The sequence below is a fragment of the Microcebus murinus genome, chromosome 7 (genome assembly GCF_040939455.1).
Source record: "Microcebus murinus isolate Inina chromosome 7, M.murinus_Inina_mat1.0, whole genome shotgun sequence".
Taxonomy (NCBI): Eukaryota; Metazoa; Chordata; class Mammalia; order Primates; family Cheirogaleidae; genus Microcebus; species Microcebus murinus.
The window spans coordinates 70,786,195-70,805,237 of record NC_134110.1 but is presented as its reverse complement, the minus strand read 5'-3'; the positions used below and the strand labels follow the sequence as shown (position 1 = coordinate 70,805,237).

The 19,043-nt window shown below is 35.7% G+C and overlaps 1 protein-coding gene across 1 annotated transcript in view; it reads left to right on the top strand.

The window, feature by feature from the left end:
* DECR1 (2,4-dienoyl-CoA reductase 1) overlaps window positions 1–15,512 on the top strand; it is a 45,261-nt gene extending 29,749 nt beyond the window's left edge. Inside the window, exons 6-10 of the mRNA XM_012763200.2 lie at window positions 8,701–8,800; window positions 12,800–12,872; window positions 14,579–14,725; window positions 15,177–15,239; window positions 15,342–15,512. Coding sequence (XP_012618654.2) covers window positions 8,701–8,800; window positions 12,800–12,872; window positions 14,579–14,725; window positions 15,177–15,239; window positions 15,342–15,401 — 443 coding nt within the window. The 3' untranslated portion in view covers window positions 15,402–15,512. The remainder of the gene's footprint in view (window positions 1–8,700; window positions 8,801–12,799; window positions 12,873–14,578; window positions 14,726–15,176; window positions 15,240–15,341) is intronic.
* Window positions 15,513–19,043: the final 3,531 nt, after the last annotated feature.

Genomic DNA, 19,043 nt, shown 5'->3' with positions numbered 1-19,043 from the left:
TGGCCATCTTCAGCTCTTTGTCCTGTGGATACAGATGATATTTTGGCTACAGCTCTGCCTTTTAAAATTGATTTTATGTTTACCCTAAATCCAACAAATACCTCTTGTGCCACTATCAAAGACATATCAGATAAGTGTTCAACACAGTATCATTTTCTTCGTATTTGGATTTTTAAAACAATCTTAGATTACTTAACATTCTAGTAAACATATTGGCTTTGTATCCGTTATTGTCTTTTAAAAATACATTTGGATTCCATCTAAAGAAAATTAAGTTTTTAAAAATTTTCTTTTTATTTCTTTTACATGTATCAATTTAAAAAATATATGACAGGCTACCCGGATGTTATACTTGATTTTGAACTAGCTTTGGTAACTGCATCACGTGGATTACTTTATATTATACCAGAAAGCTAGAATTCTTTCTGCATAAGACCATTTGAGAATTCCATAGTGATTACTGCAAGTTTTATAATTATTAAATAAAGGTCTATGATATAACAGGTATTGGAATACAGAACAAGCAAAAAGGGAAGCATTATTTATAAAGACATGCCCTAATTTTAACCAAATTTTCCTTCCCCCTTCTCTCCTTCCCTCCCTTCCTCCCTCTATCCTGTCTTTCCTTCCCTCCTTTTTCCCTTTTTAACTTCCTTTCCTCTTCCTTCCCTCCTTTCTTTACTCTTTTATTCTTTCTTTTTTTAATAGCTAACATTTATTGGGTGCTTCTTCTGTATCACGTTTTATTCTAAACACTTACTAACTCGTTTAATACTTGCATGACCTTGTAAGGTAAGTGCTATTTTATTCATATTCATAGATATGGGTCAAAATGAATGCAAAGTTATTCTTTTTTTTTTAATATATGAGCTAAGTGTTTTTAATACATTCACAGATGAGAAACTATGGTTTATTAAATGCCTAATAAGTGTTAACTATTACTATTAAAATCAATGATTTATATAGTTTTTAAAAATTTTTTTCATTTTAAGGGGTATAGCAGGGAAAAAGAAGGAACTGTGACTTTGTTATAATCATGGTCGGTCTCCTAGTTTACACGTGATACTTGGACAGTTAGTGAATCATGATATTTCTCCTGTTACTCAGCTTTCTATTTCTGTAAAATAGATTTGATAATAAATTTCTATTCTAATATTTGGTAACAAAAGGTGTTAGTTATAAAAGCCTCATGAAAAATGTAAATTTCTTTACAGATGTACATGTACTTCTTCATGTGAATGAACATATGGTATCCTAGCTAATTTAAGAGTCTGGCCAAAATAATTTGAAGAGCTTCAGGGAATCTAAGAGTAAGGGATAGTCAGTAGCAACCCAAGGAAGCTTGAACGTATGGAGCTTAGTTGGAGAAAGGGAAAGAATGAAAACTCCCTATCTAAGCAAGTTAATCATGTAATATGGGGAGGGGGAGTAATTAATAAATGTCTGTAAAAGGAATTATGGATAGGATGAGACTTACTGAAATTATGCCTGAAGCCATCTTACCTGCAGTCTTGTGATAGAGGAAGACAAGAATAAATGAAGTCTTGGAAACATTGAACTAAGTTGTAAAATACTTATTGTTCTTATAGTTAGGTTAAATTTTCAGAAAACACAAGGTTTTTAACCATCTAGCTATTTTCCTCATGAGTGTGAACTATAAATGCAAAAATAAATTTCAAAACATTCTTCTTTCCAATCCATAGATATTGTACTTGGCCAGGTACTCTTCCTCTTCCTCCATAATCAGGCACCCTTGGCCTCTCCAATCTTACATCTGTCCATAATAACCCTTTGTTTGTATGCCCCATTCCACCTGCTCTGACTAAAATCATTCTTTCCCTAGAGATTCTTCATGTCCAGCTGTAGCCCTGCTCCTCAAGGAAAGATTCCCTGTTCAGAGTCTGTGATGCAGACTGTAGCATTTAAAAACATGTGCATGTTGTTATTGTTTCACATTGTAAATCTCCTTTTCCTACCCATCAAGATTAGAAATGTTTTTATCCATCAGGACCCATTGCTTCTGCTCACTTGCAAACCTTTTCCATTTCCCCTACACTTTTTTTCCCCACCATTTCCAAACTTAACACTAAACACAAAGGTGGCTAACACTAAACACAAAATTGGTGCTTTGTTTATGCAATGAAACATTCTAGAGACCTACAATAGGAAGGTGAGTTGAGGACATATTTAATATTTCTTTCAATTGTGTCCTTCAGCTGTTAGTGGCAAAAGAAGATGACCAGTCATTTGAATGGGCAACTAGAATGGAATCAAACACACCTTGTTTCAGAATCAGAAAGAGTAGAGCAGAAGAAGGTGGCATTTCTTATTTATTAGAACTATGATTTTGTAAGATGTATAGTGTTTAGATTTTAAAATGTAAAAGAATTGTATGGATACATTTCTTTGTATTGTGTCCAGGTGCATTTAAAGAATATTTTAAAACACATTTTTGGTAATCAGTGGAAATTTATTTTGGCAGCATTAATATCTTTTTTTGTTAGAGTTATCTTGCTAGTTTGATAAAAGATTTCAACCTCATCTATTAAAATTTCTTGGAGCAACTAAGCACCTTATTTTGGTGTTTTGTGAAGATAATGGAAAGGTAGGACAATTTGGAAATTTTGAAAAGGAATCTTTTTTTTTTCTTTTTAAGTATGTAATTGGAAATTTCTTGGCAAGGCTGTTTTAGTGGTTAAGAATGTAGTCTCTAGAGCCAAACTGCCTAGTTCTGATCCTGGTTACATCACTCATTAATCCTCTGAACCTGGACAGGTTACCTCATTGTGCCTCAATCTCTTCTGCAAAATGACATTAATAATAAAGGCTTCTTCTAGAGTTGCTGTAGTGATTAAATGAGCTCATATCTATAAAGCATTAAAATAGTGCCTGATCCAGAGTAATCTAGTACTCAATAAATGTTAGTTATTAAAGAAAATGTTAGTTTCCTCCAAGATAAGTATATTTTTACCATCCCTTTTACAGGGGGACCATCAAGTATCTGAAATTTAGGCTATGACCCATAATTAAAATGGATTAGAAAAACTAGATCCCTGATATCACTTATTTGTAATTAAACTTGCAAATTTGCAACCTACACGGGGGAGGTATTTATGTTAATTATTTAAATTAGAAAAGCATTTACTTAGTAGATAATGTTCTTTTATGCAGGGTTATTCTAGTTTTTTAAGTTACGTAGTTCTCCTTTAAGTAACTTTAAAGCATTGATGATTTTTAGATTTTAATCTGGGCTATCACTGAAAACTGGCTGAGAGATAGGTTTTCTCTGTGCCCTCATCAAAAAGAGAAGTTTCTCTTCCCATGATTGTCAGTAAGATTAATTGCCAGCAACAGAAGAGTTAAAGGTGCAAACAATAGTTCAGTTGTGTGTTTGGGAAGGGGGAGGGGGAGGGGGAGGGGGAGGGGGAGGGGGAGGGGGAGGGGGAGGGGGAGGGGGAGGGGGAGAGACATGGATTTTATCCTTGGAGGTGGATATAGTTAAACTGAAGGATTTTAAGAGGAGGTATACTGTTGGCCAGGAGCAGTGGCTCACACCTGTAATCCTAGCACTCTGGGAGACTGCGGTGAGAGGATCCTTTGAGGTCAGGAGTTTCAGAACAGTCTGAGCAAGAGCGAGACCCCATCTTTACTAAAAGTAGAAAAAATTAGCCAAATGTGGTGGTACCTACCTGAAGTCCCAGCTACTCAGGAAGCTGAGGCAGGAAGATCCCTTGAACCCAGATGTTTGAGGTTGCTGTGAGCTAGGCTGATGCAATAGTACTCTAGCCCCGGTGACAGAACAAGACTCTATCCCCCACTCCTCCAAATAATCCATTTAAAAATCCATTAAAAAAAAGAGATATTCAGAGTGGAGATTGGAGTATGATTAATGACTGGGGGGAGGGCCCAGAGAAGAGAGGTGCTAAAGATGAAGGAGAAAGAAGAGAGAACCCGTGGAGGGATGATCTAGCCTCAGGAGCTGTGGGTCAGAAATATAGGTGGAGGGGCTTACTCCAGACATGAAAGAGTTGATGTGTTCTGTTTAGAGCCCAAGTGGAATTTGTAGATGCATCATTCCAATGGCATTCATCTACTATTTATAACAGTATTAAACTCCCTCTGAGTGAGAGTGGAGAAGGCAACTGTGATATGAGGAGTTGCAGGGAGAATTCTCTCATGTCTTGAGAGAATATGGTGCTAGGAATTGAGTGATTAATTCATGTAATTGTCTAGGCTGCAAACATGCAAATAATACTAGGAAGGAATAATAAGCTGAAGATGGGAGAAAAAAATCACCTGGAATTTATAATGAAGTCTAAAAGAGCACATATAGCATGAGAGTTTGAGAGAACTGGAAGGATGGAATCCAGAGTGGCCACGCTAGTCAATATTCTGGAAGGATGACAAAGGTCGGGGTGTGGCTGAGTTGGGCTGACACTGAAAGTCCGTGATGATGGGGAGATGATGCAGTTGTAAGATTTATGATATTAACCACCTGGATGTTGAGATCTACCAGGATGATGACAGAAGTTGAGTTTGAGATGTGGGTACAGATTTATTTGTAGGTTTGAGGCCAGGAGTCAAATTTCAATGACAGTGACAGTTTAGCTGTGGAGTCAAAGATGACATCAATTTTCAGCAAAGTATGGTGGCTCATTCCTATAATCCTAGAACTTTGAGAAGCTGAGGTGGGAGGATCTCTTGAGACTAGGAGCTTGACACCAGCCTGAGCAACAGAGTGAGACTTAACCTCTCTACAAAAATTTTTAAAAAGTTAGCTGGGTGTGGCGGTATGTGCTGCTAGTGCCAGCTACTCGGGAGGCTGAGGCAGGATCGCTTGAGCTCAGGAGCCCAGGAGCCCAGGAATTTGAGGTCACAGTGATTTATGATGATGCCACTGCACTCTAGCCTGGGTGACAGAGTGAGACCCTGTCACAAAATTAAATAAATAAATAAATAAAACATCAATTTTAGTTACAGATGGTGATTTAGAAAGCTGGATATTATTAGTTTACAAATGAAGCTGTTTGCATGAGTGCAGAAAAGTAAAAGGTAGAAACAACAGCATCGATTAACAAGTAGTATTAATACTTAGAATCTAATTTCATTTGTTGGATATTACCTGTTTTATTATTTTACATGTGATAAATCTAGGGCCTAGAGCAGGGAGGAGACTTGCCAAAGGTCACACAGCTACACAGCTAGTAAATAGTGGAATCAGTATTTGAGTCCAGGTATCTTTATACTATGCTCCTATACTTCTGTTGGACATTAGAACTAAAATTACTCATTGATTCTTTTAATTTTCATAATTTGTCTTTAAGCCAGATTTCAGGGCTTTTGAATCCTCTTTTGAAATTGGATCATAATCATGTACACATTTTAGAATGTTTTAGAGTGTGATTTTTAATGTTCCTTTGTTACTATTTTTTCTCATTTTAAAATAGTGAAGGATGGGCTAGCATAACATTTATTTTGATTATTGCATCCTTTCTCTATTTTCTTAATCTCACTAAATAACACAGAATCATTTCTGTTGTCTGCATTGGGCTGTTAGAAACTTGCCTTTTACAAATCTCTTCCATGGGCAATTATTCTAATGGAAATAACTGGGCTCCCTACAAGAAGAAAAATGTATCTGTGACTAACCCTGGGAATCTGGGGATTCTTTGAGCTTTTAGCCCCACTGTTCATTTTTTGAAGTCCAGCTGTTAATTGTTTCACCGTCCAGCATTCATCCTGTTGGAACAGTGCAATTTCAAACTTTTATCTCCCATTTACACTCAGGGAGAATTAAAAGCAGCAGTATCTCATTCTAAGCAGTGGGCTATCCAAATTTTCTAGGCTGAGAAAATAAAACATAAAGGGAGAAAGAAGAGTGCAATAACTTTCATTTTTAACATCTAAGTTAGAATGACATGACTCCTTCTCTCCGACTCTTGGAGAAACCTATCTGTTAAATCTTTACTCGCAGATAGTGCTCTTTCTATTGGAGCATTTGCTTTGTATAAGTAATTGTCACTTTTAAAGTAGTTTTAAAAATAATTTTTCTGTAAGAATGATGCAGCTAACATCTGTTTCAGTGTTCTGTAATGAAGCCCACTAATGTTCTACATACCTCCTCTTTCGCAGAGTAAGATTTTGGAAGCAAAGTAATTTTCAGAGATCTGAAAGGCTGAGTTTCATATACATAAAAGGAGTTACCAGAATGACTAACATAACCATTCTTATTTTTCATATCCTCAAAATGGTACTCCTGCCCCCTCCTACACCCCCATGTTTTCCAGGATATGCTGAGTTTTATTTCTACTCTGGAAAATGCTGAGAGAGAGAGAAATTACATATGAGAAAAACTTAACTGAATATTCTTCCAAATACTTTCCTTGTAGTCCTTCAAAGTTATGTTAAATTTCTTAAAGTATGCACTGTTTTGTAAAATAAAGTATGCACTGTTTTGTAAATGCGTTTTGATCCTTTTGTAGATACTAAACTTAGAGTTTTGTCTTATATAGTGTTGTGATAGTGAGAAGTAGAAAATCACTGATTTCATAGGAGCCAAAGATTACTCTGTTAAGCTTTCATTGATTCAGTTAATTTTTTAAGAACCTACCATGTCCCAGGCACTGTTGATTACTGTATGGGCATTATCACTTTATAGTATAGCTTTATACAGTCAATTATTTTATAACAGAAATTTAGAAAACAAGAAAAAATATTTGTATTTACCTGTTTACCATTTCAGATATCAATCTTTCCTTTCGGTGATCTGAGCTTCTATCTACTGTCATTTTCATTTTGTCTTAAGAAAACTCTTGAAGTGTTTATTGTAGTACAGGTCTGGTTGTTGTTTTTGTTTATCAGAAAATATCACCTTCACTTTTGAGGGATATTTTTGCTGGATATGGAATTCAGGGTTGGCAAGTTCTTATCTTTCAGCACTTTTAAGATGTCAATCCATTATCTTCTAGTATACATTATCTCTGATGAGAAGTCAAAGAAAATTTTTATCTGTGTTCCCTTATTTACATTGTTTACTTTGTCCTTTGGCTACTACTAAGATTTTCACTTTATCACTGATTTTAAGTTCTTGATTATGATATGTCTTGATTTTTTTCCCCCTTGTTTGGGGGAAATCCTGCTGGGGATTAACAAGCTCTCTGTATCTAAGTTATAGTTTTTATTAAATTTGGAGTTTTTTGGTTTCTACTACTGCAAGTACTTTTTCTTTCTCTGGGACTCCAATTATACATGTATTAGAATGCTAGATACTGTTCCACAGGTCACTGAGGCTCTGCTATTTTCTTTACTCAGATTTTTCTTCCTCTGTTCTTCATTTTGGATATTATATTGCTGTTTCTTCAAGTTCATGGATCTTTTTTTCCTGAAGCTAAGCCCATTTATTTAATTTTTTATTTCAGATATTGAATTATCTTGCTTTAGAAATTATATTTGTATTTTCCATTTTCTCATAGTCATCTTTTCAATGAAATCTTTTAAAATATTTATAATAGAATTTTACAGGTCTTTACTAATTCTATCTTCTCTGTCATTTCTTTGGCTCTTTCTATTAACTGATTTTTCACTTGGTTGTGTTTCTGTATCATTTTGTGTGTAGTAATTTTTAATTGTATGTTATGAATGTTATATTGCTGTGTAGTATGTATTATATTTTAATGTTTCTTTTGAGGTCTGTTTTTTGTTTTGGCAAGAAGCTAAATTACTTGTGGACCAGCTAAATCATTTTAAGTCTCATTTTAAAGCTTTATTTGGGCAAGTCTAGAGTAGTCTTCACTGTTGGGTTAATTTAATGCCTCTACTAAGGCCTTTTGAAAGCCCTGGATGTTCAATGAAGTTGCTTAGAACTCACATACCTCCTGGCCCTATGCGAGCTGTACAAAGAATTGTATAGTTTACAGTTCCCTTGAGTTGTTTTTTGTCTGGCTTCATGGAATCACACCCTATACATGTACAGCTGGTATTTGACCAAAGACTCAATGAAACTCTGTCCAGCCTTATGGAGCTCTATCCCTGCATACTTTCCTTAGAGGAACTCCTACTCACTTTAGTTTCTGCAGCCTTCCCAACTCTGATCTCTGTCTCTTTAACTCAGTGTGAATGCCATTTTTTGCATATGCCACAGTCTATGTAGTATTCTGAACAAAAATCTGGGGTGATCTTAGGGCTTATTTCATTCTTTTCCCTTCTCTCAGGGATCAGTATCCTTCCCTGCCTGCTGTACAGTACCTGTAAATGATTGTATCATGTATCTTACTTTTCTTGATATTTGCAATGGAAAGGTAAGTCTATCATGGCTGGAGGCAAAAGACCCTGCTAATTTAGTTTTAATTCTCATTTATTCTTGTTTAAGTGGTACTTAGTTAATAGGAATCCTGTCCAGATGATTATGCAGGGTGTTATAGGGCACACCTCTGAGATTTGGGCTTTTGTATTGACTTTCTAGGTATAGAATTCCAAGTTAGTGCAGAGTGGGCCACCCTCAGTGAACAGCAAGATTAATAGCAAGAAATAGCAATTTTCTGAGATTACTCTCTCATTAATTTGGGGCTAGTAAAGTTTTAAAAAATGCTTCAGCTTTTGTTATACCCTCTTGAATCAGCTCCTATTCTTGTAAATCATGTTTTCCTGACGTGAATTGATATAGCTGTATTGTTAATCAACTGTATCCTTTTAAAATTGCAGGAGCAGCATTTCTTGCTATTACAACCATCTATGCTGAGACTGGCTCAGGCTTTGTAGTACCAAGTGCTTCTGCCAAAGCAGGCGTGGAAGCCATGAGCAAGTGAGTCCTTCTGTGATAATCTCGTTGCTGAAGATAAATGATGACTTCAGTAGCTCAGGGAACTAAATTCCTGCTTCCTGGTCTCCATCCAGAAAAAAGCAAAACAAAGACTAATTTGGATTCACGATGAGACAGACATTCCATCTCCCACATGGGTCCTTTTTGTCACTTACTGCACTGTTCTATAGAACTTTCTGCCGTGATGGAAATGTTCTGTACATCTGCAACATCCAACAGTCACATGTAGCAATTGAACCCCTGAAATGAGGCCCCTGTGACTGAGAAACTAAATTTAAAAATTTTCAATTAAAATTAAATAGCCATATGTGGCTAGTGGTTACTTATTAGACACCTTAGGACTATAGCTTTTATTTTTTTGCTCTCCCATGTGTCTTTACCAGTGTCATTCCTAACTTTTTATAAACACATCTTTAATGTTTTATTATACCTACTGTGTTAGATTAATGTGACTAACACAGATCATGAGCACTTGCCAAGTCCAGTGGCCTTTTACTCAGCAGAGTGTGATTGCTTTTTGAGTCTGTTGCTCATTGGCTTTTTCCTTCATCTTTGTTGTAATGGAAGTCCTCATCATTGCTTGTCTGGCTTACTGTAATAATCCTATATTTCTTTTGTATCAGTCTCTTCCTCTTTCATTTTATATTCATATTCCTACCAGAATAATTTTTCTAAAAATATGTATCTGCTAATGATACTCCCTAGCTAAAAACCTTAAAGCATTTCCTGTTACTCTTTGGAATAAAAGCCAGAACTCCGTATGACATTTTAAACAGAGTTGTCCCTGGCTTTTATGAATTAATTTATTCAACAAATATTTATTGTGTACCTTTTTGTGTGCTAAGTACCAGGGATATGATAGTGATGGAAATAGAGCAGTCCCCATCCTCAGCAGAGCTTAAAGTTTTATACTATTCCATCCATTATTCCTGTACTTTAATTTCCATTGAACCGTTCCATGTTTCCTTAAACATGCCATACATTTTCTTATGTCTATACATGGGTTATGCTATTGTTGGAATTTGCTGTGCTATTTTCCCTACTTTTAAGGCTTTCATCATATCCCCTCCTCTGGGATGTGTTCTTTCATTTCTTTATACAGAATTAATCATTCCCTATACTTTGTGTCTTAAAACTTTGTTTAATCCAATCTAGTGAGAGGACAAACAGACTAATAAATAGATTCTAAAATGAAGGTACTATATCAGTAGAGCAGAGGCACAGAGAAGGGCATGACAGAGTTTTTAACATAACATTAAAACTACCTGGCTTCCTCACCAGAGTGTGAGTTCTGCTAGAGAGGGGACCATATCTCTGTATCTTCATTACCTAGGAGGATCTGGTACATCGCTAGTGCTCCATGCTTGTTGAAATGTGTCATCATACTCTCCTTTCAGTAGACTCAAGGTGCTGTGAAATATCTAAATCAGTAGTACACATTTGTTTGAGATAGAAATATTACTTTTTTCAGAAGTTGAATCTTAGTCTGAATAGAGATAATTGCCATCCTTTTAAGGTCAGATGGTATTGGAAATAAGAGTTTGGAACTAGACTATTTTTGGCATTATTATACAATATCAATATTTGTTTTTTGGGACTTTTGGATCTTATTAGAGCTTTCAATTTCACGTCCTAAAGGACTGTGTTTCTGTGTTGCTTTTGTTTGTGTTCTTGCATAGTGTATTGCATGTAATAGATGCTCAATAAATATTAATATGTGCTTTCCTTTACAATTTGAGTTCCCATCTTTATAGTGCACCGTCATACTGAATAAGACCTTGTAGGTTCCCAAGTACTACATTTTGTTGATGCCTTTGTTCTTTACTCATACTGACCTGTATGCCTGGGCTGTCTTTCTGTCTCTATTCTACCTTCCTATCCACTTCTTCTCCTTCCCCCTGTCTCTTGCAGCAAATTCCTAATCCTTCTTTAAGTGTCAGCTCAAATATGACGTCCTCGGGGAAGCCTTCCCTGTCACTCCCAGTATACATAGGTGTTTTTCCCTTCAAGCAGCTAGCTAGGGCTCACATCACACAATTCCCTGTCTAGTAACTCATTCATTATACCGCCCAACTGATCTCTCTTGAGAGAGAGGGACTGTGTTTTTGAGAGCAGGGGCTAACTTTATTTGATGCTAAACAATACTTAGAGGATGTTGACACATGGTAAGTACATGGTAAACATTTGATGAATGAACAACAATAATGGCTAACATTTATTGAGTATATTGTCCTTAGTGTCTTAACATGCAGAGGTAGTCATATGAGGTGGATTCTTTATTATATTACAATAGTTCCTCAGTAGGTAAACTAGCTTAATGAGAGCAGATAGATCATGCTAGCAATTGAAGAAATTTATCTGACATACCTCTGAGCCATAGGATGGCTTTTCCTCTAGGCAGGTTTTCTTAACAGATTACTAAGTTTTTTTTACAGGATGAAATGGATTCTGCTCAGTTCAATAATTCTGTTAAGAAATGAAGTTACTACTTCTTTAGTGATTTAGAGTAGTGACACTACAAATACATGCTCAGGGTAGTTATAGTCATGAACTTTGTCCAAAGCATCACTGAGAGAAGCAGTTTTTATGTACAATTTGCCTAAAAGAGATGCAGCGCACCCATCTCTCTAAAATGTGTTCATGGATTAAGTCAGATTAAGAGAATGTACTTGAATTACATGTACCCTGACCCTGAGAATTGGTTTTTCTGAATTGGCCTTTGAAGTGATGCTATCAGACTATATTAATAGATACATTATAGTTTCGTAAAACTAATCTGATTTTATCTATTGCAAGGATACAGTGTCTTCCGGACATTATTATATAACACAGTTTTCCTTTTATAAATCTTGTAGGAAGAAATGTTTTTCTGATTTTTGTATTAGAAACAATTGTGTTTTTCCTGTTCAGTTAGTTTGCTTTTTCCTTACAGGCACTGTGAATTGTGTAACTAATTAGGCTTACTTTTTTTGCCTAGGGTCATAGAATAGATACAAGTCTGTGCTGTGATTATTGCAATTATATGGAATTTAACAATATATTCCGATATTAGCTTCATTCATAGCTCTTTTATATTTCCTTATCCTTATTTCTCTCTCTCTTTTTTTTCTTCCTTCTTTCAAATTATGGTTATCTTCCTCATTTGCATTATCTGTATTCTTTTAAGCTACATTAAGTCATTTTTAAAACTAGATTAAGTATATATATACATATATATATCTACACACACACACATATACATATCAATATAAATTCCTAAAATAAATTTAGATTAAAAAAAGTTAGACCTATCTGTCAAATAGGCTTTTAAAAGAAGTTGCTTTAAAGTTCCATGTTTGCTGTTAGTCTTATATTTTGCTTTAGGACATTAAGCAAGATTTTGTTAGATTCCTATTTCCTTTCATGTTTAATTCAACAATTGTATTAAGGCCTAGTTAAACATGGATGTGGTTAATATTTTAAATCTATGTAATCCATCTCTTAATTAAAGCACTTGTGATATTGCAGACATTGTAATCGCATGCAAGGGCTATAAATAAAGTTATAATGAACTTTGTAACTGCAGGACTGAACTCCAGGAAATGTGAGGGAGGGGCACAAAGCTCCCACATTTTTATGTGGGTAAGGAATACCTACTCTAAAAATGTATATTGATACTGGACTTCTTGTTCTCAAGTGTAAATGGTAGGTAGTGTAGCATAGTAATTAAGGGCACTAAAATGTAAATGGTAGGTTTTATAGCAGAGTGATTAAGGGCACAAACTGGAGCTAGACCACCTGAGGCTGACAGATCAGCCATGTGACATAGAGAAAATGATTTAACCTCTTTGTGTCTTAGCTACCTATCTGTAACATAGGGAATAATAATGGTACTTACCTGTAATCTCTGTCATGAAGTAAGCATACAGTGAGTCTTGATATTAGTCTTGTTAACATATGGTGTAATATTCTAGAATATATGTTGTTTGTTTTAATTTTTAGGTCTCTTGCAGCTGAGTGGGGTAAATATGGAATGCGATTCAACGTGATTCAACCAGGGCCTATAAAAACCAAAGTAAGTTGTAGTTTGCTTATTATCACATTGTGAATGATTAAAGAATGGAAGTGACAGATGTATTCTGATGGTTGGGTGGACTTTCCGGGGAAGTCTGGGTTGTAAGGGAGAGGCTTTTGCTATCATCCAGTCTAATAAATAAGGAGGTGGGCAGGAATATAACAGCTATGCAACTTCTTGATTAGGTTTATTTCAATGTCTTAATCTTCTGGGATATTTTATGCCATCAATTTTGGCATCTTGTCTGATTTGCTTCAGTTATCTCTTATTTTTCTATATTTTTTAATTTTCACCATATTTTAAAGACTTACTTTGACTGACATCCTTTTTGTCAATCATGGAAATGTAACTATATTTTTAGTTTAAGAAATGCTCTAGGAATTTATTATACAGGCTTGGTCTTGCTATATAGGTAGCATTGTCTTTGACTCATGCCTGTGCCTTTTCACTTTCAAACAGTCAATTATGCATGTCATCTAACTCCTACGTTTCTCTGATTAAAAATCCTTCGATGGCATGTCTTTTACCTATAAGTAATAATCCTTACAGATACTGAGTATAATTCATAATTATCACTATCATAATTATAATTCATAATTATCAGAGACATTGCTCAGAGTGTCCACACATTCTCTGTTCTCTCACACCGCCCCAAATAACTTTACTCTCACACTTCTTTTTGTTTTCATGTAAAGCAAGAATTTATAAATGCAACCAGAATGTAGCTTTGAAAGCCCAGCCAAAGTTTTATAGCTTGTTTCAGTTGTATAAAGACCCTGGAAAATGTACCAAGGAATATTAGGTTAGTGGGAAAGCAATTCAAAAGCATACAACACATGCTTCAGGGTGGCCCTGTGCTGTCTGAAACGAACTGTATAATCATAGAAACTTCTGTGTAGTCACAGAACTGTATAGTCACAGGACCTCAATATCTAGGAAAGATCATCTGTATTTTATTTATTTGTTTAACATAATTTATTGAATGCCCACTGTGTGCAAAGGTACTGAGAAAGATACTGAAACATTTGTGAGAATGTGCTTACCATCAAGAAGTTTATAGTCTAGTCCTTGAGATATGAGTTGTACCCAAACAATAAGTATTTAGTTTTGAAGAGATTAAAAGACAACCGAAGTATAGACACTCCCTAGCCTGTACTTATAGAACCAAGATTGGGACCAATTGCTACCCTTTGTCTCTGTTGCATTATACCTGCCCAGGGAGAACTGGAGGCTCACAAGGAGCCTTCTGAGTGTTTGCTCTGTCTCATACCTGTGTTATTGAGCAAAACATTGGCACAGAAAAATCTAGTCATTATTAATCAGTGCACATCTATACTTCATCTTGGTCTGTTCCTTCACATCATTGACACATGCAGAAGTTGGCCAATTTAGTTATGTTTTTTTTTTTCCTCTCTAGGATCTACTTGAATTTAATATTCCTACATATTTGTTTCCTTCCTTTCCTATTATTTTGAGAAAGGAGTAGAAAAGGAATTTCCTCTTAAATATTTTCACTTTTCATTTTCAAAGGAATTTCCTCTTAAAATATTTCACTTTGTTGAAATTCTTTATTCTTTACAAGGCATAAGGTATGAAAAGGCTGCCATGATAGCATTCCATTTTATATAAATTTTTTTCTTATGTAGGAAAGGGGTTGCATTAAAAACAAACAAAGAAATACCTAAATTGTCTTCTGAATTTCTAAGGGTGCCTTTAGCCGTCTTGACCCAACTGGAGAATTTGAGAGAGAAATGATTGACAGAATTCCCTGTGGTCGGCTGGGGACTGTGGAGGAACTTGCAAATCTTGCTGCTTTCCTTTGTAGTGATTATGCTTCTTGGATTAATGGAGCAGTAAGCATTGTTTATTTCTCTTGTCTTTTTCCAGAGGTGTCTTTGGGATGGGGAGGCATATATAGTGTGGAACCAGTCCTGACAATGCTGGATATAAATATGATTTAAAATATTTATTTAGCTGTAAATAATATCAAAATATTATATATATTGTTTTGCCTATTAAATTTATTAACTGATAAATTAATTTTATTAAATGTAAGTTACTTAGGTAAACATGCTTTTAAGATGATCTTTAAGACTGGGTGGAATTTGAAATTGTGGAGATGATGGAAATAGGATTCTATACCAAGTAAATTAATTTAGGTTTAATTATGAGTTTTATCTTTAAAATTTGTGCTTTTATTGAAAGTGCCAAGGAGATACTCCATCCCTTTAGGCTGGGAATATGGATAATGGTTCAGAAATGTTTTAAAAGGAGTTAATTTCAAATTTTTAAATTATTTTTCAGGCTATTAGATTTGATGGTGGAGAGGAAGCATTTATTTCAGGAGAATTCAACAGTCTGAGAAAGGTAATGCCATTTTGTGTATATAATGTAATATTAACAGCTAGGATACTAAGCTTTAAAAACATGCAGGAAGCTTATTAAATTGTTATTTTCTTTTTGTGTTAGGTCACCAAGGAGCAGTGGGACACAATAGAAGGACTCATTAGGAAGACAAAAGGCTCCTAAGACAACTCTGGCCATCATTTTGGCCACAAAAAAGTCAGAGAATCGAAATGATACAAACTGTCTATCATCTTTTCCATTTTTCAAGTCTAATAAATTGTTAATGAATAGACATTCATTGAGTGTGTTATTATGTACCAGACCAGTGTTTATAGCCATTGTATATAAAAGATAAATTAAGATGATATATAGTCCTTTCTAAAAAATGTTTAAAACTTAAGAAAAAGGAGAGAGTAGGTGGAAGGCTTTGATAGAAGTAAAAAGTGCTTAGAAGTGCAGAGAAAGGAATGGATATTTGCAACCTGGAAAATCAGGAGAAACTTAATGGTGGAAATAGCATTTGAGTTACAAATTATGCTATGCTTATTGTTAGAGGGCCTAAAAGAAAGAAAGTAGAGAATCTGGCTCAGGCACTGTGGTTCACACTTGTAATCCTAGCACTTTGGGAAGCTGAGTGGGGAGGACCGCTTGAGTCAGGAGTTCAAGGCCAGCTTGGGCAACCCAGTGAGACCTTGTCTCTATAAAAATTAAAAAATGAAATATTATATGGGCATGATTATGTGCACCTGTAGTCCCAGCTACTTGAGAGGCTGAGGCAGGAGGATCACTGGAACCCAGGAGTTTGAGGTTGCAGTCAGCTATGATTGCAGTCAGCTATGCCCAACAGAGCCTGGGCATCATTTTTTTTTTTTTTTTTGGAGTCAGAGTCTCACCCTGTTGCCCAGACTAGAGTGCCATGGCATCAACCTAGCTCACAGCAACCTTAAACTCCTGGGCTCAAGCAATCCTCCTGCCTCAGCCTCCCGAGTAGCTGGGACTACAGGCATGCACTACCATATCCGGCTAACTTTTTGTATATATATATTTTAGTTGGTCAATCAACTGCTGTCTCAAAATAACAACAACAACAAAATATTTAAAAAAAAAGAAATTAAAGATCTACACTAAATTCAATAGATTCTGCCTTTCTAGTATATTTCATTTTCATTGTGCTTGTGAATTTTCTTCTTTAGATAGCTCACTATTAACTCAAACCTTAAATTTTTACTAGGGCTTCTTTTGTAGCCAGGCATTTTATTTGGTACTGAATAATCTATAGCCTTTGCCCTTTTGAAACTCATAATGTAGCAGGATAGACAGATCTATAAACAATTATGATATATTATGGTAAATATTATTCTGGCAGTATTAAAGTGTGGAGGAAGAAGTAATTCATTCTGTCTCTAGAGTTTAGAGAGATAGCATTCCATCTCAGCTTTAAAAGAAAAATAGACTTTTTTGGGTAGAGAAGATAAACAAAGGTTATAAAATATTTTTGTGTAAATTTAATTTAATTTTATGTTTGGTTTGACTAATCTGGCATCCTGAGAATGAAATAATAAGAAAGCTAAAGCCTTAAGTCTACAGAGCTATGATTTTTAGTCTATATTTTTTGTTGTTATTTTATTTTTTTATTTTATTTCAGCATATTATGGGGGTATAAATATTAAGGTTGCGTATATTGCCCTTGTTTCCCCTCGCCCCTAGAATCAGAGCTTCAAGGGTGTCCATCCCCTCGTTGGTGCACATCGTACTCATTATGTATGTATATATTCATCCCCTCCCCCCCACCTGCCCGACATCCAATAAATGTTATTCCTATATGTCCATTAGGTGTTGATCAGTGAAACCAATTTGCTGGTGAGTACATGTGGTGCTAAGTTTTCCATTCTTGGGATACTTCACTTAATAGAATGGGTTCCAGCTCTATCCAGGAAAATACAAGAGGTGCTATTATCACTGTTGTTTCTTATAGCTGAATAATACTCCGTGGTATACATATACCACATTTTATTAATCCACTCATGTATTGATGGGCACTTCGGTTGTTTCCATATCTTTGCAATTGTGAATTGTGTTGAGCCTGTATTTTTAAAATGTCCATTTTGCTTTCATAGGAATCACATGTAACACATTCACTAGACTGTCCCATTGTCCAAATTGTCAAGAGAAGGGACCAGCTTTTGTCTTATCTTATAGATCTTAATAGATCTGCAAAAGAATCCAGTTTTCCTATTTGAATTTAGAAGCTATAAGCCCCACATGGAAACCCTTATTATATTGGTAGCTAATTGTGCACATAAATTACATTTATTACATTTAGTTGTGTGCATATAGGGTAATGTTATAGGTTTGGAATACGTGGCCTTGACATTTCTAATTATACTGACTTTCACTGGGCTTTTTAGGATGTTAAGCTTTTTCTCGACACTCTTGCAATGCAGGTACCCAGTCTCCATCTTACCTTTAACGCTAACCCTGGTTTTCTTCTTGCTCATCCACATCTTTCTTCTTCTTTTTAAAATCATCAATACTTCTTGTAGTGTAAACAAAAAAGGACCCTTGTATAAGTTTCATCACTTTTTATTTTTGACATCTATAACTGCCGTCCTCAAGACCGGGGCTACAGACTGGTATCAGTCTGTGGCCTGTTAGGAACTGGGCCACACAGCAGGAGGTGAGCAGTGGGCAAGCGAGTGAAGCTTCATCTGTATTTACAGCTGCTCCCCATTGCCTGCATCACGGCAAAAACTCCACCTCCTGTCAGCTCAGCAGCAGCGTTAGATTTCTTTTTTTTTTTTTTTGAGTCAGAGTCTCACCCTGTTGCCTAGGCTAGAGTGGCATCAACCATGGCATCAACCTAGCTCACAACAACCTTAAACTCCTGGGCTCAAGTGATCCTCCTACCTCAGCCTCTAGAGTAGCTGGGACTACAGGCATGCACTACCATGCCCAGCTAATTTTTTGTATATATATTTTTAGTTGGTCAATTAATTTCTTTCTATTTTTAGTAGAGATGGGTCTCACTCTTGCTCAGGCTGGTTTTGAACTCCTGACCTTGAGCGATCCTCCCGCCTCGGCCTTCCAGAGTGCTAGGATTACAGGCGTGAGCCTGTAGCGTTAGATTCTTATAGGAGCACAAACCCTACTGTAAACTGTAAACTGCCCTGAGAGGGATCTAGATTGTGCTCCCTATGAGAATCTAATGCCTGATGATCTGAGGTGGAGCTGAGGTGGTGATGCTAGCACTAGGAAGTGGCTGCAAATACAGATTATCATTAGCAGAAAGATTTGGCTGCACAATAAATGTAATACGCCTGAATCATCCCAAAACCATTCTCTCCCACCTCCACCCAGGGAAAAAATGTCTTCCATAAAACTGGTCTCTGGTGCCAAAAAGATTGGGGACTGATGATCTCTAAGATATAAGATTATAACATCTGCTTCCTGGGGTTGTTTTGAGGACTGAGATGTAATAAGTAAATATACTGTAAAATGTAAAACGTACAGAAGAAAGTTGGGACCTCTTGTCGTATTCTGCCCTTTCATATTTAAGACTTGCTTATCATAGAAAATGTGGGAATACAAAAGAATAGAAAAAAGATTAAAAACTCACTAACTTTCTAAAGAAAACGTCTGCTAATACTTTGAAATATTTATTTTCTATCTTTATATTTTTTATTTTTATGAAGGTAATTTGTGCATATCATTTGCACAGCATCTACTACAGTCCCTGCTCCTCAACTCACTTTCCACAGCAACTATCTTCAACTTTTTTTTTTCCTTCTGGCATGTAACTCCATTTTAAGAAGCAACATACTTATT